This window comes from Ptychodera flava, chromosome 20, assembly GCF_041260155.1.
Source record: "Ptychodera flava strain L36383 chromosome 20, AS_Pfla_20210202, whole genome shotgun sequence".
Lineage (NCBI taxonomy): Eukaryota > Metazoa > Hemichordata > Enteropneusta > Ptychoderidae > Ptychodera > Ptychodera flava.
This window is the reverse complement of record NC_091947.1, coordinates 7933034-7957102: the sequence shown is the minus strand read 5'-3', so window position 1 is coordinate 7957102 and position 24069 is coordinate 7933034. Positions and strand designations below refer to the sequence as shown.

General features: G+C 36.0%; 1 protein-coding gene across 4 annotated transcripts in view; it reads left to right on the top strand.

The window, feature by feature from the left end:
• The window catches only part of LOC139119907 (rhotekin-2-like), a 28813-nt gene extending 11365 nt beyond the window's left edge, over positions 1-17448 (top strand). The window contains exons 3-13 of one of the 4 annotated variants that reach the window (XM_070683861.1): positions 5314-5554; positions 6555-6608; positions 7440-7560; positions 8136-8292; positions 8908-9022; positions 9689-9795; positions 10542-10670; positions 11134-11299; positions 11837-11950; positions 13606-13624; positions 14866-15054. In XM_070683861.1, the coding sequence (XP_070539962.1) occupies positions 5314-5554; positions 6555-6608; positions 7440-7560; positions 8136-8292; positions 8908-9022; positions 9689-9795; positions 10542-10670; positions 11134-11299; positions 11837-11950; positions 13606-13624; positions 14866-14875 (1233 nt within the window). In that variant the 3' untranslated portion in view covers positions 14876-15054. Of the gene's footprint in view, positions 1-4694; positions 4728-5313; positions 5555-6554; positions 6609-7439; positions 7561-8135; positions 8293-8907; positions 9023-9688; positions 9796-10541; positions 10671-11133; positions 11300-11836; positions 11951-13605; positions 13625-14865 lie in introns of those variants that run through there. The other 3 variants (XM_070683862.1, XM_070683864.1, XM_070683860.1) reach the window with 3 other exon arrangements.
• Positions 17449-24069: the final 6621 nt, after the last annotated feature.

The window sequence follows — 24069 nt, the reverse complement described above, 5'->3', positions numbered from 1 at the left end:
TTTACAACTGAAGTGTTGTACTTTACTGCATCAGATCTGAGCAGCAACTCTTTTTATGGAAGTGTTCATCCAAATTTGATAGAAAAGCATGGAAGGAACTCTTAGCCCCAGGAAAAATGCAAGCATGAATAATTTTGATTTTGCTCCTGAGGAAAAGAATGAATTTTAATCTTTATCCTCCTGTATTCTCAAAAGAAAATTACACTTTCAGCTTTGTACATTGTAAATTGAACAACATGCCCTTCAGTAACACTCACTGCAGCTGCAGTGAGCTGTATGTACCAAGTATGTGGCTTCAATCGCGTATCATGCCTCCTTGACCTGTAAATTGCAGCTTCTTACAGCAAAACAGTTGCACATTTTCTCATCCAGCCATTTTGTCATTAAAGGGGTGCATTGTATGATGCAGTACTTTAGACCCAAACATCAGAGAGTTCATGAATTTCAATTTCATGAAAATGTTTGTTTTTGTTTTCCATTTGAGGTTTTCAATTTTATGAAAATTTTTGTTTTTGTTATCTATTTACCTTAAGGCTACTTTAATAAAATTCTTTGTTTGCTGCCCCAAACTTTCCATCTAGTCAACCCCCCTGCTAGGTAAAAAAACATTTACAGATATATAACATGTAAAACACAATGTAAATATGTATGCTTATTTTTCTGTTATTATTTTTGTCAGGATACAGGAAAAAAGCTAGGTTTGATATGCAGTGTCTTAATTAAACGCGTGGTGTTTATTTTCTTCATTTTGCATTAAAACCTACATACGGCAGACAGCAAACAAATTTTTTTATTTAAGGTGGCTAATTCTAAATCTGTGAAACATAATTTCTGTGTGAGCTTGTCAGGAATTTGCTTCTTCAGGGCCATACAGGTTGTATGAATCAAGACTGGTACCAATTCTTACTTCTTACAACAACTATTATTGCATCGTATTTGTATAACATTGATCAGTTGACTTGTACTGACTCCTAGACGTGTGTGATTTATATATCCCCTTCTACAAATCCCCTTCAGCGACAAGCTTATTTATTCACAGAGAAGGCCCATCTCAAGCATGACTCACCTAAACCATGCCTGCTGTGTGGGAAAAATCAATCTGTTATTCGTTACATCCAAATACTGTATTTTGGCTGTGTAAATTGTTGTAACAGCCTCTGAACATTTGTAATCAGAATTTGCTCAATTTACGCAAGCAAACAGTTCACTAGTATCTAAAACTGTATACGGACCATCCATATTAAGTATGACTATGATGAAAACTAAATAAATTTACAATAATATTCTCAGGAAGGGCTTAGCCTCAGATGAATATATATTTACAGATTTATTTTACAGTGATATTCTTCCTCGAGGAAAAATCTTTCTCAATCCAATGCAAGGTCAGTCTTACTGATGGAGATTTTTTTAAACCAGAGTATAATCATGCAAGAGATACCCCATGGCCATAGAAATGGTAAATCTCAGAATGTTCATCATCTGTGGTCGCTGTTGATCGTAAATGATCCAGCAGATGAGTTTAAGGTCACCTCTCTTGGGTCTTAATGTCATTCTCAGTAAAAGTAATACATATGCAAAATTGTTCATGACGTAAACTGACTAATCTTGCATTCACTGTGGTAGTATCAGTGACAAGCTAGGTACTGTATGTATTTCTTTAAAATATTTCACTCTCATTGACAAGTCATGAACTGATACATTTGCAGTATACTCTTCAACATACATCAGTTTGAAAGCAAAATTGAAAAATGCTTAGTGCAATAAGATTTTACTGCATGGCGAAAGTCAGGTTTTGGCTGTAGTATTTATACAGTGGAATAAGACAGATGTATTTAAGCAATAACCCCCGCCGCAGGAGGGTATACACGAGATTTTGGTACAGTGCGCGACATATAGCACGAGCCGATAGGCGAGTGCTATATGGAGCGAATTGTACCAAAATCGAGTGTATACCCGACTGCGAAGGGGGTTATTGCTATTATATTATATCAACTTGTGTGTCTTTATCGGCTTGGTCCGGCATATTCGTCAGTTTCAGTCCAAAATGCAGAAACTGACGTCTGAGAATCGAACGTCGGAAAAATCATCGCCCGAGACCGAGCATTTTTATAAGTTTGGATTACGTTGACAACACACGAACACAATATCCTACGATAACATACTACATTATGTTCATCAAAATTTTATTAATATTTACATGCAACACGAACTGCTTCAGACACAGAAATGGGTCAAGAGTTCCAAAGCAAAAGAAAAAGTAAACAATTTTTTGCGTTCAATTACATAAAAAACGATAGCGCTGGTTTTTTAGTCCACACGGGACACGTCCGGGGGGACTTATAGGTTTGGTCATGTCCGTGCGTGTGTGCGTCCGTGCGTGCGTGCGTGCGTCGTCGTCCGTCCGTTCACGCAGATATCTCAGAGATGCAAGAAGCGATTTCATTCAAACTTGGTACAAGGATTACTTCATATGTCATACAGATGCACGTCGATTTGTTTTGTGATACGATCCAATATGGCCGCCAGGCGGCCATTTTATTACGATTTTTTCATGTACAGAGCCATAACTCAGACATGTTTCAACCGATTTTATTCAAAGTTGGTACAATGACATTGACCAATGTCATAGATATGCACGTCATTTTGTTTTGTGATACAATCCAATATGGCCGCCAGGCGGCCATTTTATTACGATTTTTTCATGTACAGAGCCATAACTCAGACATGTTTCAACCGATTTATTCAAAGTTGGTACAAGGACATTGACCAATGTCATAGATATGCATGTCGATTTGTTTTGTGATACGATCCAATATGGCCGCCAGGCGGCCATTTTATTACAATATTTTCATATACAGTGCCATAACTCAGACATGTTTTAACCGATTTATTCAAAGTTGGTACAAGGACATTGACCAATGTCATAGATATGCATGTCAATTTGTTTTGTGATACAATCCAATATGGCTGCTGTGTGGCCATTTTATTACGATTTTTTCATATGCAGAGGCATAACTCAGGCAAATCTCAACCGATTTTATTCAAAGTTGGTACAAGGACATTGACCTATGTCTTACATATGTACGTCAATTTGTTATGTGATATGATCCAATATGGCCGCTAGGCAGCCATTTTATTACGATATTTTCATGTACAGAGCAATAACTCAGACATGTTTCAACGGATTTTATTCAAAGTTGGTACAAGGAGATTGACTAATGTCATACATATGCATGTCAATTTGTTATGTGATACGATCCAATATGGCTGCCTTGCGGCCATTTTATTACGATTTTTTCCTGTCGAGGGCCATAATACTCTAAGGCATATCTTAACCGATTTTATTCAAAGTTGGTACAAGGACATTAACCTATGTCATACATATGTATGTCAATTTGTTTCTTGATATGATCCAATATGGCTGCATGGCAGCCATTTTGTTACAATTTTTTCGTGTCCTTAGCCAAAACTTGGGCATGTCTCAATTAATGAAGAGGACTCTATCCTCTTAGGACATGGAATCAAATACCCATTAACAAGTGGGGACTGTGTCATCAACGATGACTTGTTTTTTGCGTAGTACACTAAAAATAGATTTGTCTCATTCACTGTCAGTCTGGTGTGCGCCAACCGTCCGTAACATTCAGACAGAGGAGGTGGTGCTGTGGGGTTCAGGTTCTATTTTTGATGAAAGATATTTTGGATGGATAATTTGTGCCAGAAAACGTGCAGTTTTGAAATAATCCAGACATGGATTACGGCGACTGTATGAACAGTTGTAATATACGAGCAGAGTGTGTTGCCCGATTCAGCGAGAGCTGGACGCTGACACAACGATTTTCGTCGCAGTCGCCAGGAATGATCGCATTGTTATTTTGAACTTCTTCAAGTTCTTGGCTACATCGTTAAAACACCCTGGTCTGTTACAGCCCAAAACTCTAGGAAGGAATATCTGACGTACCGTTACAGTGAGGAAGTTTCAATTTATTTGTGTGTGAACGCATACTAGTAGTAGCTTCGTAGAGCGGTATGTCGCCTCTCGACTCCTGCTGAATCGATCAAGCAAACTACACAGTGCGCTGTTACTCTATACAATTTTGTACATCATCATACCAAAATAAATGTGTTGCTTCGGAGATTTCTTTCATCATAGACCGCTTATTTTCACCAAGAGGTGAGTTACAGAACCATACTTTATCTCTGTATCGAAATTGGAACTCGGTCTTTGAAATAAAGCGGACTGTTTCGGATTAAGTTCAGCCACATCGTTCAAATGCACCGACCGGCAATTTTCAAAAATGCTGTTTTAGGGGGCCCGTTTTAACCACCGCTATCAGTGCTAAAAAATATTTTAGCATCGCGTCTCGTCCAATCAGAATGGCGCATGGTAGCATGATATAATATATTATTAATATAGATAGTTCAGATCTGCTAGTCATGGGTTGTTTTCTTTGTGACTATCAATATTTTATCAGTTGTCCTTGAAATTGATTGAAACCATTGAGTAATCATGGTACTACTAAGTACTGACATGTACAGAATGTTTGGAATCTCAAACTGACATTGGGATTTCAATTATGTACAAGATGAATACATTCATTAGCATATTTTTGAATAACTTTTCACAAAAACAATTTGACAGTCACCTAAAAATAATGCACGTCCTTTCCCCAACGTTTACCAGCTTGAATCACCTTTGGAATGTATACATGTATTGTGCACAAATGGTGAGTGAATCATTCTAGGGACTGAAAAATTATGTGTATACACCTCAGCAAATTTGACACACTACACTACGCCATGTATACCGGTATGATATAATACAAGGGATGTTTTGCTCCCTGTGGCTGTGAATAGATTATCAACAGCTGTTTGTGTCACTGTGGCCCTTTTTGACTTTTGTGATGCAATATTCAATCCATGGTGCCATGTACCTTGTGTCTCCAGCTCTCAGACGTTCAAGACATAACTACATACAGCACTTACATGCAATAAATACTATAAGATTGGTTACGATGGTAACTGTGTACATGTACAATTAAACATGAAGGGCAGTCTGAGTCAATAGTCTACAATAGTGAACTGTATCATCCATTGTCTATGCATACAGGACCAATCCTCTACAGTCAGCACCTCACTGAAGACTTAACCTGTTCACTCAAATTCCCCCGAAACAGGTCCCACTCACCATTGATAAATTTGAGCCAAACCATGGTGGTGAAAAGGGTACACTCATGTTGCAGAATCATATGGAACATGAATACACACATGAACGGTAATTCGTTACATTCTTGTTTTACCCTTTCTTCATAGGATTACGACATACAACAGAAAATCGACATTGAAATCAAGATGAGAGACGGAATCACCAAGCTACTTGCAGCCTGTAAACATGAACTGCAGGCATTGGAGGCGTCCAAAAGTCTGCTGGCGTCCAACTACAGGATGATGGCGTTCATGTCAGAGTTACAGAAACGAAAGAGGGCTGAAAAAATCAAACAGAGTCAAGATGCTGATGATGTCAAACCTTGCAAAGCCAGGTTGGCAATTTCAGGTTTGTGAAAAGTCATTCCGTTTCTGTTTTCATTGTGTGGTATTTTTATCTTGAAGTATGCCTGAGATTGAATTTGAAATCCACAAAACATTTTATATAAATTGCATCAGCAAAGCCAACAATTAATTTTAAACATGTCTATAGTCATTATGCATGTATGTTATCATTCTGGTATGAGAGAAAGAACATCATTTCTATGAAGAAATCCTGTCGACAGAGAGGCCTTGCTTATTAAAAGAGGTGCTCTCTAGATGATAAATAGAAACCTTTCTGCCAAAACCCAATTCTTTCAGTAAAGAAGTTGAAACTGCACTTATGACTTTAGTTATAGAGTTAAGGAAAGACATTTTCATAAAGTTATTGATTTAGAGAAAAACAAATTAACATTTATTATAATACATGTATGCCTTGTCTTAATCTTGCAATCCAATTTGGTTGGGACAACATTCCCATCTAGTGCACTTAGGCCAAAAACTCTGAATAATAAACTATAAACTGAAAAGTCAAACATTGGATTGGCTGTGGCATGAGAAAAACTGTACGTTTACTGCCCAGCACTTGTAAAATCATGCTGATTTGACAATCCAAGAATTCAACCCTGGTAGCCTAGCTTTGGTCAGTTTTGATGGTAGCTGGCACAGTCTTCAGGTTCAGAGTCTTTCAAAACAGCAGTAGCACAGCATTCCTGTCAGTGAGCAGTTGATGTGTTTGCAAAACTGCAGACTACACCTGCTGACGTTCTGCAGCATACATCTGTAGCACCTGAACTTGTATGATGTAACCATATCACCCTGCTCCGCATCGTAATCCTGCCATCTATACCAATTTTCAAAGACTGGTCTTCTGTACCAAATAGCCTCACTTACCGTATATCACCTCTAAAATTATGGTACTGCTGTCAGAAGAGTCAGTGATGAAACATTTACAGAACATCATTTTATTTCAGAAAGTGATGCAATTGCATTTTGATAGTGAGGTCATTGCTTAATGAATTTTACAGATATAAGAATACCATTGATGTGGAAAGAAGAAGATCACATCAAAAACAAAGGCGGTAAGTGCCTTCACCATTGCTTTTGCTCATGCGCAATACATGCATGATGCTACATTGTTCTACATACATGTACATCGTGTAATTGGAGTACTCTAATCAAGGCTGAAGATTTTCAGCATCTGAAGGCAGGCATGAAAGGTAGGTGTTTGGGTCAAGTAAAAGGATTTTATTTGTATACAACTGGTACAGAAATAAATCAATTGATGTCTTGAGACTACCTGGAACCTTGTGATCTCCTCAAAACGCAAGTCATAATGTCGCTGTTCCTGTGACTGAAGGTGACCCACTGGCACTTCTTGTACATGTGTGCTGGTAATAGATTAAAAACCCAGAATTCAAGTGGACTGCCTACAAACAAAACCATGTGCATAAAGGCGCATAGAAGTATGTCTATTACAGTACGCGTTTGTACACGTGTGTTTGTTTGTACCGCCATCACCTGATCTCTTGGGTATGCTGAGTCTGCTGAACACATCGCGTCTTTTTATTCCAGAGTAGAACCATTGGAATACATATTGCTGCAGTGTTAATGCCATCCCAGCTACTGAATTACATCATGGATACGTTTCAGTGACTGAAACGTTTCAGTCACATTACATGATACCAGTCAGAAACACAAAACCCTTATCAATTGATTAAGAATACATAGTCCTATGCCAAAATCATGTTTATAAAAATATATGATTTTATAATAAATAATTTTGCTGAGTACCAGTGTACAAGTAAATGCATTGCCTTTTCCAAAAATATGTTTCCTGAGGCATTTCTGTGACATCCATATTATATTTTGAGTGTTTGAAAGGTTCTTCATGGGTTCATTTTGTTTTTCAGATCACCGTCGTTACTCAGTGTTTTGTCTTTGGAAAATTGGAACTGAAATCAGAGATACTGAAATGATCAGAAATGTGGACAGGACGGTGACAGACATGTGCCCAGAAGATGTTCTTATATTGTGAGTAAATTGCAAAGAGATAAATATTAATCTTTCCCTTTTGCTTGAAAGTAGAGAAGGCAGAATAATTCATGAATTTAAGACAATAAATTCAATTCTACACAAAAGCAATGAATGAGTATTAAGGAAGAAAGTGGCTGTCATACTAAATATGGGACACACTGAAACATACGTTTAACATGCATGATTTCTTCTATGATCACTTTTCTGTCAAATTTAAGAAGCAAGATGATAGCTTTGATCTGAAGAGTAACATTACGGTACATCCAATTTCAGACAAGGGATTGGAATAAGCATGGCTTGGAAGTGAAGAAAGAATAAACAGTGTATTGAAATCACTGTCTCAGTATTTTACACATTAGCTGAGATCAGAAATATGAAATTACTGTACGCCAAAGAATCTGCATGTGTATGTCAGTTTCAGTACTGTGCACTGCAGAATTATATGGTACATTCACAATTTGAAATCAGTGCACTTATGTAAGGGTTACAGTACACGCACACGGTAGATAGATGGGTTTACATACTGTCATGTTCTCATATCCTTAATTAATTTGTTTTTGTTTACATTCCAGTGATAACATCAGTCCTGATTTTGAGTGTTTCCTTGAAGTATACTGCTACAATATGCACAATGATATGACCATAGCAAGTACACCTAAAAGACTACGCAAGAAGTTGAACTCATTGTCACTTGGTAAGAGTTCTGGGAAGAAAGTACAGGCTAGCGTGGTAAGTCACCCTTTATAAATGTATTGGAAATTGCTTGGCAATGTTGTCTCAAGGCACGTAGTTTATGATCACGTCCCCATTGCTTCTTCCAAATTGGAAGACACTTTCTATACCTACTAGGCTGTTAATAACATGCATTGGAGCATACACTCTGTTGGTAAATCAGATTTTTATCATACATCAAATACATGCACATGTAGAAAACACATAATGTGTAAATCAGCTACATTTACGTTGTTGCCCTGGAAAAATCTTCAGTCGCAATATTAAGGTACAAAAAATTGATTGTAAAAAATATAACACCTCTTGCAATTCTCCATCACAAACATGTTGCACTACAAATGCTGTGAATGGTTTGTGGTTAAGCACCCTCATTCAATATGACAGGAAATGAGATTTGATTTAGGTCTTTTTGACTTCCATTGATCTAATAAACATCACATTTCACATGCAACTCAATGAGACAATGAGTATTGAAGATTTCCCATTTTAGAACGAATTCGGTGTATGCACATTACAATTCTAACATATTCCAGTAGGGGAAGTTTGTATATTTTGAATATTTGCTGGATTGATTAACACAGAATGAATGATTTGTACATTTGGTTTTATCAGGAGAATGGTGACTCATATCCAGGTCCTAAATTTACAATGGTAGCGACTGCTAAGTTGAGTATGGATGATATACACAGTGATACCAAGACACAAGATTTGGCACTGCGAGACACAGGTATGTGCCATACGTGGTCAGATATGTGGTCTAACATGTTCAACTACCCACACCCCAACCTCCATTTCCCTGTAAACTAGTGTACAATCACCACTGATAACAGTGGGTCTGAGCCACACCATTTTGGTGAAACAGTTATCCCCTCTGCCATCTCATTTTGGTAGAGCCCTATTCTAGGGCTCTCCGCAAGGGGATTTTGAAGGGAGGGCCACTCCTCTGCATTCAGGCAATCTGTAGATATGCTAATAGCTATAAAAAGCATATATTTTATATATTTTTGTAACAAAACAATATGCAAATTATGTAAATTGTCATCCCTTTGGTTTCCAAGCTTTGGAGAACACTCTTCCATGGCTAAGTAGGAGGTTTATACAGAAAGCAGAGTAGAGGATAAACCCTGTTCTTCCAAAATTATGCTTACTATTTTGAAAAGATTTGAACTCCAGCGAATTAACTTTGGTATTCCATAACATGAAGAAAAGTGTGGATCTGCCAATGTGGATTTGGTTAAGGGGTTTAGAATGATAGGAAACATAAAATGCACAACAAAATACATGTTCATGTTTACCATATGAATCATCCAGTTGCTATCCCCTTCAAATGCCGTATTAGACTTGATTAACTCAAACTGATGTCAAACTTGTGAATCATTTCTCTTTCTTCCAGAAAATACTCCAGTACAGCTGCCTTTGTTTGGTCACTTTTGTTGTAGACTAGCTGCACAGCCAGAGTGTATGGTGGAAGATGGTATGAGTGGTTTCCTTAGTTTTCAAGTGAGTAAACCTCTTTGCCAAGCACAAACATTCTGACTGGGTGATATATCACAAGGCTGATGGACGATAATCTGTAAATCACACAGTGTTATGTAAAATTAATTATGTGATATGCAACTTAAAATATATGACTTGATAGCTGTCTTATAATAAACTTTGTGGACACCTGACAGATGCATACATTCAGCCATATGATGATTCATGAATAGAGTTTAGATTTTTACAAACTTACAATTATAAATGTACATTATATTTCTTTGTACTTTGCATGATTTTCGCCATATGATTGATGTTTCCAGGTGCTATCGAGGAATAAACTTGATTAACATTTTGTTTCATAAAAATGTTTTGTTCCAATCAAACTTGTACGTCTTATGGTACAATGTACATGTGTACCATTAATGTTGCCCATTGATATTCTGCCATATATTTGCCTCATGAGGGCACTCTTCAAAACAATCTACAATTCATCTTGTAGTGTCTTGTGCTATGATGTATAGGTGTACTATTAACGTTTGCACATTGATATTTTGCCATATATTGGCCTCTTGAGGGCACTCTTCAAATTACAATCTACTTGTGCACCCGATGCCTTCACCATAGACAGTGCAGCAGAAGCCACGCCACTGTCTATATTTCAACCCTGTACAATGAGTGTCTTCAAAATGTAATACATAAAACTGAACATTTTTGCATGTACAAAATTACAACCCCATGACATGTATTCATCCGTTTATTCAAAACAGGACACAGTGAATGGTGTGCCAGGCTGGACAAGGAAATGGTGTCTACTCAGAGAGTCTCAGCTACAGTGCTGGACACAGCAAGAAGACAGGGGATCCAAAGCACCGGAATGTACTATTACAATAACAAAGGTGCCAGTAGATTTATAGAAGTGTTTTCTGCAATCAGTTAGATCCTCATTTCATCCAGGCCCATTATCAGTAACATGCCTAGCATCTTAAGCAGTGGTTTACCATTGCAGATATCCCCTACATGTGAATACCCAAGTATCTGTCACTAAGCCTTGGTATGCGTGTAAAATAGTTGAGGATGCATTCTTAAATGTTAGTTTGTAACAGAGAATATCACTAAATTCTGACGAGATCGGTTGATAAGACACAGTCAACAAAAACAGTAAAAAATTATATTGATGCTCATACCTCTGTCGTAGTTTCGGTAATACTAGGTTGACGTACATTGTTTGCTAAGGGAAACAATGATATCTTTGAAGTTACAGTCAAAGATATTTTGATTTCATGAGTTTTACTTATGAAGTATTGATATGTATTGTGCCTTTTTTTAATAACTGTATTTTTAATTTTCTTTTTATCACAGGGCAGTAATGTAGAACACAGGGACGGGTCTACGATACAGAAGCCTAACTCCTTTGTACTTACATGTCTTGAAGAGGACACAAAACACAAATACACCATATCAGCTGACTCCAAGTCAGAGAAAGAACTTTGGATCAAAGCACTAGAACAACAATTTGTAGATACGGGTGAGATACCTTAGATTATTGAATAGGGAAATACATGTAGAGCCAGTGTGTGTCCGTGCAATGAAGAATGTTAGGGCACTCAACAGAAAGGCAACTCTAGAGGGCAGTATTTTAATTCCCACAGACTCCTCGTCTGTAGAATCTTTAGAATATAGGTAATGCAGTGTTTATTGTGATACCAGCACTGTTAAAAGGGTTTTCCAACAAAAGTTGATGTGTTTCCTGAAAACAGTTTTAATAAGTACTTTCATTTTATTGTGAATGCTAGAAAGAAGCTGTGAAAAGTGATGTCTTCTTTGTCAAGAAAACAGATTTAAAATATTTTATTGTGTATGTCAGAAAGAAGCTGTGATTCAAAGTGTTTCATCATCATTCAAGCTCTTTCTACATTTTGAATATATGAGCCATTTTGAAAACATGGATTTTTTAACTTTTATTCTGTAAAAGGTGATGGCCATATGTTTCTTGACAAACTTGAAACTAGTTTTTTTAACGTTATATCGTTTTAGTTTCTAAAGTCTAATTATTCTGTTTCAGCTGCATGGCAACAAGGATGTGTAGAATTGATGGACATCCAGATACCGTCTCCAAGGAGACCCCTGAAATTTCCATCCAGAAAAGGATCTCTCTATGATGACACGCCGTTGAAAGGTAAACTAGAAACTAGAAAATGACATTGATGCTTGCTTCACATTGCCATATCAAATGTCAACATTCAAGTACTTATCTCAAATAGTGTGTCATGGTTTTTCCATATCAATGGCATTAATGTTACTATATGTAATGTGTGTTTGCTATAAGTTCATTGCAAAACAGAAATTTTTTAGCCTTGGCATTTTTCATGGTTTTTGAGAACACAGCCATGAGTGTGCTGTTGCAACCCTGCATTCATGAAATATACTGTAATTGTACATGTTCTGATGATTTTGTAGTCGTGTTTTGCCCTTTGAGTTGTAAACTGTTGTTATATTGTAACAATGTATATCAATGTTTCCCTGTATCCTTATCAGGATTTTATACTCTATTTAAAGCAAAATATTCTGTCACTTTCTCAGAAACCAAAGTCATCCAACTATCTCTAAGAAGTTTCAATAAATTTATTTTGTTTCCGATAAGCTTAACCCTTTGAGTGCCAAAGTCGATTTTTGTTGCATTTATACTATACAATGTCAACAATTTCTTTCACATCTAGACAATTTTTTTTTTCAGATTTTCCCCAAAATTTTGGTCAAAAAGTGCATTCCATAAAAATTTATGTTCATTTGGTCCAAAATCATGAAAAAAATTACAGAAAAATTCATAAAAACTGCTAAAATGTTGCCCTGATATTTTTGGGGAAAAATTACAGTACTCAAAGAGTTAAATAAAACATATTTTGAAAGAGACTTGATGAACTTTTCTCACAATAGAAATACCAAAGTTGCTGTAATAGCAGTTGGCCCCCAGCAAACTTCCATCAATTGCTTTATTCTTTTCACAATCCATACGGTATCTACTCCACTCTTTCTACCACATACTACTATTGCCTTCTACCACCTACTATTTTCTGTTACTGTAAGTTTTCCCCGACTTCTTTAATCTTCCCACTACATTCCTTCCAACTACCTCTTGGCTACCAATGTCCCATGTTTAATTTCTTTACGTCATTCACATTCAGCATACTAAATGTATGGTATATCTTTTTCTACCTGTCTCTTTACCACTTTGGTAGTTCTGCCCTGTTCCACACTCACATTTTGCTGCTTTATTGTCTGATAATTACTTATTCATAGGACAAAAAAACAACTTAGTGTGTGGATACCAATTCACAAAAGTAGTGAGGCAATATAACTATTTGTGTGTCTTTATAATTTTAATGAATATTCAATAAATTGTAATAGAAAAGAACCAATCTCAATAATTTGGTTCAAAAAATTTCTTGACAGAGATACGGTCTCTGAGTAGCTGATGCTACTCTTCATTTTCATAAAACATCTCGTTCAATACTTGTCTTAGACTCTCTCCCAGTTCACTACAATGTTGCCATTCTCTGTCACATACTGGTGCTTCCTCAGTGGTTTCACCATGCAAGGGTCACAGAGCAAGCTACACATTGAAAACTCACTGGCTAAATGACCATACACAGCTAGACTTACCCTTTTCTTAATTACTGAGGGTTTGTACTGGTATGTAGACAGCAGGACAGGCAACATTGAGTAGCCAATGAGGGACTGTGAGTCTTTACCTGCAAAAGATCTCTACCATTCTGTAATCTAGTTCATCTCCTATTCCATTTTTTCAAAATATCTTTTTCCACTCATGCAAAGACTCAGATAGCGACCTAGAGTAAGTTTACATCAAATACAATCTAGCATAACCTATCATAATGTGTGGTAGTGACTGTTTGCTTGGTTTTCAGTAGTTCACACTTTCAACTTAGCCCAGTAGCTAAAGCTGTTTGCATTTGCATTTTTCACAAAATTTCAATGTTATTTTCATTTCCTTTGAATCATACCTTATATACAAGATATGCCTCGTCGAAGTTAACATGTCTCTCTAGAGATCTGTCTTTTTTGGTGAAATTTGACATAGCATCATACAACAATGAACATTTACTGCATACTATTCTGGCTAATACATAAAGTTCAGTTTCCACATGTGTTGTAAGTTTAACTTCATTTTTAACCACCTACTTTCCAAATTGAATTTTTTCCATGAAACCTGGTAAGTGTCCAGTGCTTAAATTTTTAGATGAAACTCAGTCCTAGACCTGAACAAAAAATACACTCTTTCAAAATCCTTTTCTTCCTTAAACCACTTAGTCACAATTTGCTTCATATTTGCAAGTTTTTAACACCCATTGCTGTGATAATTTCGTCACAAAAATCTGACATACAAGGCAATGTCAAGAGTTCGTATGATCATGTTATGATCATGCCAATTCTTTGGGTACACACGTATCAAAATACATGTATAACGTTACTTTGAAACTAAAATAAAAGTGATGCAGTAGGCTCTACCTACTTGGGCTTTTAATCTTGTAGTGATTTAATGTGTGTACGGTGAATTTAACAGTGAATTTTATATGCCCTTTAAAAGGCAACAGCGTATAAATCATTAGAAATATTGTTATTGTTCATTTGTGCAACTTTTCAACTTTTATTGTTCTTGAAGTTTTACAAGGTTCATGTTTGTTGTTGTACATGCACATATTTAATTTTTGCTGTGTTTTTTGGTAAGAGTTGATTTTGATGTGATTGTGTTGGAATTTGTATCAACAATAATGACACAGTATTGTGTTGCCAAGCCATCGATGTAAGATATTCCTGACAAAGTTTAATGCAGCTGATATGCAAATTTGTCAGGTGACCCTTTTCACCCAATCAAGTAGAAGGTCTTCCTGCCATCTTGGACTACACAAACTAAACAACGGTTGGTAAGAAACTTCCTGTTCTTGCACTGACACTGCATGTATTCATGTCGCAGAATTAAAATTATTTTCTTTCGTTTACATGTGTTTTGTTATTTTCTGTCTAATTGTGATTTTCAAAGTCATTTAATTAAAATCTTGTGATTGTTCTTGGCAGCGACACCTGAAAAAAGGCAAATGAGACGACCTCTCAAAAGCAAGAATGGTGATGATGATGATGATGAAGATGAAGACGAAGATGATGATGTGTTTTTGGATTCCCCAGCAAATAACACCAGATCAAAGCGAAGTTCAAGGCCAGCCTCAGCAATACCATATCCCAAAACATGGACAGCCAGGGAAACTGGAGTCTGAAGAACAAACACAAGTTAAGAGTAACACTCCATTCAGACTGGTGGTTAATGGAAACTTCAAGGGAATCATGCACCCTTTAGTTGATAATGAGACTTGCAAAACTACAACTTTAAATTTCTGATCAAAAAAGGAATGAATGAAAGAAAAACTGTACATATTTCTATGATGAAATGTAAAATCTAACAAGATGGATGTCCTTTTAAGTACACAAATTAGCCCCTTCCCCAAGAAAACAATATATTTGCTCAGGTCTTCCAAAAGATTGTAATTTATGTACAAAGACAATGCAGCCTTGATGGAGATTTTATGTACGCTGGTATACAAGGCATATACTTCTTTGTTCAAGAGCAAAACAATGGTCAATGGTGCAAAGATAACATTTAAGTGGAACCATTGATTGAGCTTATATTTCTACACTTCAGATGAATCAGTGGTTTCTATTGGCTTCTAAGTTAAAATCGTATGAGAAAAGAAATACTTCGTGTGATGAAATACCTTCGCAGTTGTTGTATTTACTTTTTGTACTGGTTCTCAAAGCCTATGTAGATAAAATATATTGGCTTACTCTAAAAGGCAATCCTGCATGACAACAAATCTGCCTCAAAGTATAAGACATATTTCTATTGGTGCAAGCCTGTCACATTTATGAGAGGCTTGATATGATTGGCTTTGAGCCAGATGTGGAGTGGCATTGAAAGCATATCCTCAGGCATTTCCTTTAAACAACGGCCAAATGCCCATAGAAATATGATTTGTCTGCATCAATGCAAAATGTTTCTTCCCCAGTGAGTTGCAGCAGTTTTATGTCATTTATTAATAAACTACCATCATATTTCTACCTCATGATTTTCAAAAATTCTGCACTCATTCACAAAGATAGTTTCTACCGTGAAGCTTACCAAGAACCAGTGTGGTCTAATTTGATGAGGATATACAACCTTTGAACCGAATGAAGTTCTTGGCCATACGTGATACTTTTTATGGTTTAGTATACAGAAATCAAGAAAGTTATTTTAATACCCACTTTCCTTTGCATATCATTAACATCTCTCTCAAATGAAGGCTCTCAAATGAAAGATATTTTACGAGATTTAGTGAACCCTATCAGGAAAAAAGAAATGCAACCATTTTCCAGCATCTCCATTATTTTGGGTTGACTTCAAATTTTTGAAACAAACATCACATCTGTACATGTTGTAAGAAGTTAACAATACTAGTGACTGCCATGTTTTATTACAGAGTGATATTTAACTTTTTTCACCTCTCATTTTGTATCAGGTTTTTTTTTATACATACGGCCACCAAATCATAAATCCTTCAGTAATTCATAATGCTGTCCATGTTGGGTAATAATCTCCAATCAGACTGACATGAGATTTATCATTCTAAGTTTTTAAAATCATGCAGAAAATATAATATTAGTCTAAGATTTTTGACATGCCATTTTGAAAATTACCGTATATGAACAAAGTGAAAAATATGGCAGCTTGTCACCTTGAACAACCAGTGAAACCAAGTTTCAAGTGGTCCAAGCATACACTTCAACAAGGAACACATGTACAAAATGTGCTGATCACAATGACACATTTATTACTAGAAATAGCTACAAACGTGAATGATTTCCCACTGATATTAATTCAGACAAATTTATGTCCATTTTATTAGCTCCGCTGTCAGCAACGCGGAGCTTATCAAATAGGTTGATTATCCGTCGTCGTCCGTCGTCGTCGTCCGTCGTCCGTCGTCGTCCGTCAACAATTGCCCTTCTCCTCTGAAACCACCAGTCCAATTGCTTTGAAATTTTATATGCAGTTCACTTGGGGTGACCTCACTTCACTTTCTTCAAATCATGGTGAATTTGCATATTTGTATTTTTGGGGCATTTTTTGGTGTTTTTGGTAAAAAAATCTTCTTCTCTGAAACCGCTTGTCCGATTGCTTTGAAATTTGATATGCAGTTTGCTTAGGGTGACTTAAATCAGATTTGTTCAAATGGTGGTGAAATTTGCATATTTGTATTTTTAAGGCAATTTTTGTCATTTTTGTAAAAAAATCTTTAAAAATCTTCTTCTTCAAAACTACCAGTCAGATAGCTTTGATATTTGGTACATATGTCCCTAGGTATGATCTATTTCAGATTTGTTCAAATTGTGCAGAAATATGCAAATTTGCATTTTTAAGGCAATTTTTGCCATTTTTGGTCAAAAAATGTATTTCTCAAAAAGTACTGGTCTGATAGATTTGAAATTTGGTATACAGGTTTCTATAGATGAACTAAGTAATATATATTGAATTTCTGATGAAATCTGTAATTTTGTATTTTTGGGGCAATTTTTGCCAGTTTTGGTCAAAAAATGTGTATTTCCAAAACTACTCATCTGATAGCTTTGAAATTTGGTATAGAGCTTTCTACAGATGAACTAAATGATATTTATTGAAATAATGATGAATCTGCAATTTTGTAATTTGGGGCAATTTTTGCCATTTTTGGTCAAAAAATGTGTTTCTCAAAAGTACTGGTCTGATAGCTTTGAAATTTGGTATACAGGTTTCTACAGATAAGCTCAGTAATATATATTGAATTTCTGATGAGATCTGTAATTTTGTATTTTTGGGGCAATTTTTGCCATTTTTGGTCAAAAAATGTGTATTTCCAAACTACTACTTATCTGATAGCTTTGAAATTTGGTATACAGGTTTCCATAGATGAACTAAATGATATTTATAGAAATAATGATGACATCTGCAATTTTGAATTTTTAGGGCAATTTTCCCATTTTTGGTCAAAAAATGCGTTTCTCAAAAAGTACTGGTCTAACAGCTTTGAAATTTGGTATACAGGTTTCTATATATGAACTAAGTGTGATATTTTGAAATTATGATGAAATCTGCAATTTTTATTTTTGGGGGCAATTGTTGCCATTTTTGGTCAGCATATTTTATTCTCAAAAAACTACTCATCAGATAGCTTTGGTTGACATGTTCTTAGGGATGATCGGATGTGATATATTCAAAGTATGATGAAATCTTCAATTTTGTATTTTTACAGCTTATTTAGCCACTTTTTTCTGGCCACTGCATTGAGTTATCAAAGATTTCCACCTTCTTCATCAACATGTGTCAAAAATAGTTATTCTGTACATAAACACAGCGGAGCTATATCGGCCGCTAGGTCGCTTGTTCCATAGACCTTAGTGCTTCAGACTTACTGCAAAGTCAGTACATCTTAGTTCAACAGAATAAAGTCATTTATTTTTATATTTTATTCCCAATTTTTATAGCACCCAAACACCTAACTTTTAAGGCAACAGTCTGCTGGGATGAAACAAAAAAAATCTGAAATATCACCAATCATATGAAAGGTTTCATAAATATTGTAAAGTTGATTATTTTGTCTTCCAGTGCCGTACATATTCCAAATACAAGTCCAAATGCTCTTTTCGTTTCACCAATGACTTGTACGGATGCCTTACATCAATGTCAGCTACCTTGTCCTGTCAAAATATTCATTGATGTGCTCTTATTTCCCAGAAAGAATAAATTTCTATCTGTATCAGTGCTCTAATTGAATATTTTTTTAAAGCTTTCCATTTTTGTAAATTGCTCAGACTTTTAATTTTGTGTAATCCACAAACTTCAACAGGGTCATTTCTTTTCATATGATTGATTTTATTTAAGTTATAGTTTGTATATAGAGCTACATATTTTAAAAATTATTTTGTTGTTCCTTTTAATTTTTTTAATTTAAATGCTGTTACTTGTATCTTACTGCCAATCTCTGATTTCCTCGGCATACACTCTAAAATCAAACTGGTGCTCTTTTTTGTAGGAAGTGACTGTTTGAATATGGGATCTCAAGTGATCTTGCAGCTGTAAATTTGTCATTAACTTTCACAAGTTTCTGTGAAATTCTTGCAATGGACATTTTTTATGCAGTACTTCTTTGTAGATTTTTGAAGGAAAGTTATCCCGTTTTAGCTTTTGTATACTTCAGAAGTGATTGAAGACAGGTTTTTCAATCCCATTCTAAAAAATACTTGCACCACAGTACTGTATTTTTTGTGAAATGCATGACTGGTGCAATATTTCTGAGATGTAAAACAACCGTCAGTAAAATGACCTTTGATTCTCTGTAACCTTTGACACTTTAATATCCATCAGTTCCCTATAGTTTGTATTAATTATACCATATTTGGTATTTATGCTACCATATTTGGTATTACCTCAACCATATTTGGTGCTTTTGTCTCCCCTGGGTCATGTGGGCAGATGCTTTCTTTCAAGACTTTAATCATGGCAACAGCTCTTTAATGTGCTAACAACCCCACGTTAGGAAGATGGTCTTGTGATCTCATCTGTTTTTTGGCTCAAAACCAAAATCACTGGCCTCTTTAAAGCAACAACTGGATGCTCAATTACAAGAAACAATGGTTTATTTCACAAACATCAGTGGAAGAATCACTCTGCTCTGGCAATGTCAAAACAGCCAATCAGAGAGCACCTTTAATAAATCATAATAATTCATTTACTGACCTACTATATTCCTAATATGTAAATGCTTCTACTGAAGTCCCTGATAGTTTTCACAAGAGTTTCCCCATAACAAAAATAACACTCCAACGGAAATGCTATCAACATAAACTCTCCATACTGAAACGTGTTTGTAGCATATAAACATTGAACAGTTTTTGTAAATCAGCAAGTGATTGGCCAGTTCTGATGATGTCATCACTCAAGTGATTGGCCAGTACTGATGATGTCATCATTCTTTCATATGTATAACCATGACTGCGCATCAACAGCTTCACAGCACAATCTGCCAGACATTTGTTTTTTTCATTAGTGAATGGAATCTGGAATTCAAGCGCTGAGAATAGTCTAGCCTTATTGTTAGATTTTGTTGGCTAATATGAGGACAGATTTTCAGAAAGTGAAATATTTTGTTAATTTTTTTGGTAATTTGAAACTCATGCTTATAGCATGTCATAAGAGAGTCTGCTGTTGATGAACCGTACAATAGTTCAAAGTTCCAAAGCAGGTTTGATATGCATACCGCTGCCAAAGAAATATTTAGACAACTGTATGTCTGTTTTATTAGGTACAAATATTCAGTTAAGTGTATTTATGCCGCATTTGAAGTGACTGGTTGAAATATGCAAATTATTTAAAACCTGAACACCATGTCATGCACACTGCCATTTTATAATGTCCTGTCTTCATAGAAAATTTATTGTGATGGGTATTCTGATTGGACTAATATTTTCAAACTTTTTTGGAAAAATGTCAAAAGACATTTTCAATTATGTATCAAACATTTTTATGAATTAGTACAACTTTGGTTCCAAATTAGACCAGGTTATATATGTCGACCTTTTTAATTCCATCACGCACTGGTCAAGTGGTATAGATGATTATGTAGCAATAAAATATAGGATTCTGAACTTACTCTGACAGTAACTAATAAGACACCTATGATATAGGTAGGTTTTCCTGGCTGAAAATATTGCTTTTGCAACAAGTATAGAGAAATGATGATAATGTATTAAAGATTGAATTATTTTTCCTGCAGAATACAACTCAAAATTAGACATAAATACCAATAAACCCTTAATTGTAGGGTCTGTTTGCTCTTGATCCAAATGTAGTTGTTTGTTTTGAATACAAGTGTCTGATGTATTATATTCTTTAACATTGAGAATTCTTGGACGTGCCATCATATCAGCTTAGATTCATGGCCATGGTAATGGTTTACAAAGTGTAGCAATATCACCTGCAAATGTGAGGTTCGATCATAATACAGTTGAGTTGACAAAAGTTAACACAGAAAGCTGCTAAGGAAGGGTAAGTCAGTTTGTGCAAACAGCTGAATACAACCTACAAACCTACCAGTAATAGTCATTTGTGTATCATGAAAATGTCTATAGATATTGAAATACAATTGGAAGCTACATTCGTATTTATTTGTTAAATTTTTTAATGATTTTAAGATGGCTTCTTCTGCATTCAATGACTGGTTTATTCAATTGTTAAGGATGTGCACTGAATATTATTTCCCATCTGAGACATCCAAATCATCTGATGCTTGTATTGTTTTAACCCTGCTATCTTCCCTAACTATATGCTGTAATATGTTTTATCCACTGAGGTACATGATAGGACCTCCATACAGGGAAGTAGAGTGTTGAAGCATTTCAAAAACAATATTTCAGACTTCTGCTTTACTTCAATCACAAATCAACTCCATGTACATAACAATTTTCTTTTGTCCTTTTGAAATAAAATGTATTTCATTAATCATGCACTTGAAGCGTACAATCTGTTTGCTTTTTGTCATTTGTTTGGTTCCCAGGTACTTGATAAAACACCTGGGTACCTGTTTTTATTTTTTAGTGTGTCAATTTGTGTCACATTTAATTTGAAAAGGATATTGGTGTGTTAAAAATTCCGTGCACAAATTTGTGTTGACCCTTACAGATTATGATCCAGTTTTTATCAACTCACTGATTGCGGTACTACCAAAGGTTGATGCAACAGCGCCCTCAGTAGTCTAGACAGATCCATGCTCGCTGCATTTTCCAAGACTTAATTTACGAAATAAACCACTAAAAGAGGAAAAGTGTACCCATCAGTATGGAAAGTTGGATATCAATACACGTATAAGTAAATATATGAAATTATGGGAAAGTCCAGAGAGGGAGAAACAGAAAGGAGGTATTGGGTGTTAGAACTTTGTGTTTGGATTGTTCTCTTTTAACCCTTTCACCACCATGGTTTGGCCCAAACCCATTGTTATCAACTATGATTGTGATGGATCTGTCTACAGGAAAGTGGGGTTGAACAAGTTAAAGAAGTGTCATTTTCCACAGTAATGTCAAGGATACAAAAGATGTGGATGTCTTTCATCACTGAGTTAGGTAAATTCGAGAAAACCATAAAGTTGTAAACGTATACATTTCTTTCATCAAAAGAGTGTTTTTTATGCCAGCTAGCCCTGAACACCATTGAAACTAATTTGGGATAAGTGGATCTTCATATATTTCAAATTTCTCAGAAGTGTTAGGTGCCCTAGAGCTAAATGTTGCAATATTACAAATTACTCACAAAAACAAGTGTACAACTTCAAAAGAAAAGCAGATGGGCTTACATTTGCAGATTAAACCGACATTACTTCACCATCCAATTATCCCAAATTAGTTCCATTCGTGTTCCAGGAAGAACAATGAAATTGTTCTCCTGAAATCCCCGTTTTTACTTTAGCCAAAAAATATTGCTAAACTTGACCTTTGAACCTGAGTGGCATCGTTAACTGCGGTACATACTTGATGTTTGCTTGATCTTCAGGATCTTCCCATTTCTAAAACAGTATCTTAATCGTGAACGGTCAAGTTAAATATGCTTATCATCCATTCTATGTTTGCTATGTGGAAAATTTAATATTGGAACTAAATTAAGTGATATGAATATGTTGAATGTAAACTTACACCATGATGCTGTTGTCAAGTTAAACTGAAAAGGTCTTGTTTGCTTGAAACTATGGGCTTACTAAATATTTGCCTGACTCCTCATATCCATTACCCAACCATGTCAACATTCAACGTCGTTTTTAATAATGGAACCAAATTGATGTGATTGGCTGATTGACAATTATAAGAGCGTGTTTGTCAATGAACCATTAACCGACGCCCCCGAGGGTTTCCGAAGGTTGAGAAAGGAGGGAACAAGAACAACTTCGTTCTGTTTAATGTCTGAAGTTACATTTTGTATTGTGTAATGAATTAACAATAGAACGAGCATTCACCCCATTGATCCACTTTACCCGCAATTGAGAAAGAAATCTCCCTCCCCATTGTGTATCGGGGTGGGGAGTTATGTGAAGATCCAATGCACTTTTCCCACCAATGCATTTCATACACGTCGCGACGCGTCCTCAAGACAAAGGCAACGTCAATACTGAGGGAATCCTTCGGTTTTTCGTGACTTCAAGGTTGCCTAAAAATCGAATTATACAGGTTAAACTTTAATGATCTGTGACTTTCGCTGGCAGGTGCAGACGTGAACTTGCTCCGATAGTTTCATTCTTCTCAAAAACTTCCAGCAAGTCCCGACATGTTCAGCTACATCCTACGGTCAAACGTGCACAGAACAATTTTGCACATGCCTTCAAGGGTTTGTCCGTCTGGTTTTGAAGCTAATGGCAAATGCAATGATATCTGTGTAAATAAGGTGCCGTGTTTTGTTCGGGTTCAAAGTTTTCTTGGGGCAAAAATTATTGGTTATGACTCAGCAATTTCTGGTCGTCTACCACTGGGGCCCCTATAGGCCCTATTCGTGTCGGCTAACAGTCTACCCCCCCCCCCCCCTTATATTTGCCCTGAAGTCATTAGCATAATTTTCATGTACCCCTATATTCGTGTCGGCTACATGGACTATCTACCCTACCACTGGGGGCACTCCGGTGTTCATTGCTACAACGATCAAACACTCCAGACCGTGGCCAGGTATCCACAATTAGTACCATCAATGTGTGTATATATGCATAGCAGTACATTACACAGTAATATTTGCTCAGTGTTCACAATTAATGATGGAGCAAACTTTGAAAGAAAACGACAAGGAAATATTTGCAGGAAACAACGAAAGAGGGAATTTTTAATTGCACTCTTGTTTTCTATATTAAACATCTAATGATGCACTAAAACGGAGGAAAACTTTCCGAAAGAATTTTAGTTGTTGTGATCCCACGATCTCCAAATTTCTCATCCGGAACAGATGGTGCACAACGATACAATTGAAATAATAAATGGGAGAGGGGCTAGAGGTGGTAGCACAAAATTGCAAATGACGATCGGGCAGAAATTGGACATTCGGATGTCACTCTTATACTTATTGTGGCTGCTGCTGTGCTGTCAATCACCGATATGACATGCGCCCTTTCAGCTTCTTTTATGGACAGAAGACGAGACAGACGATGGGAAATATCACCAGGGTACCAGTTTTCTCTACTGTCT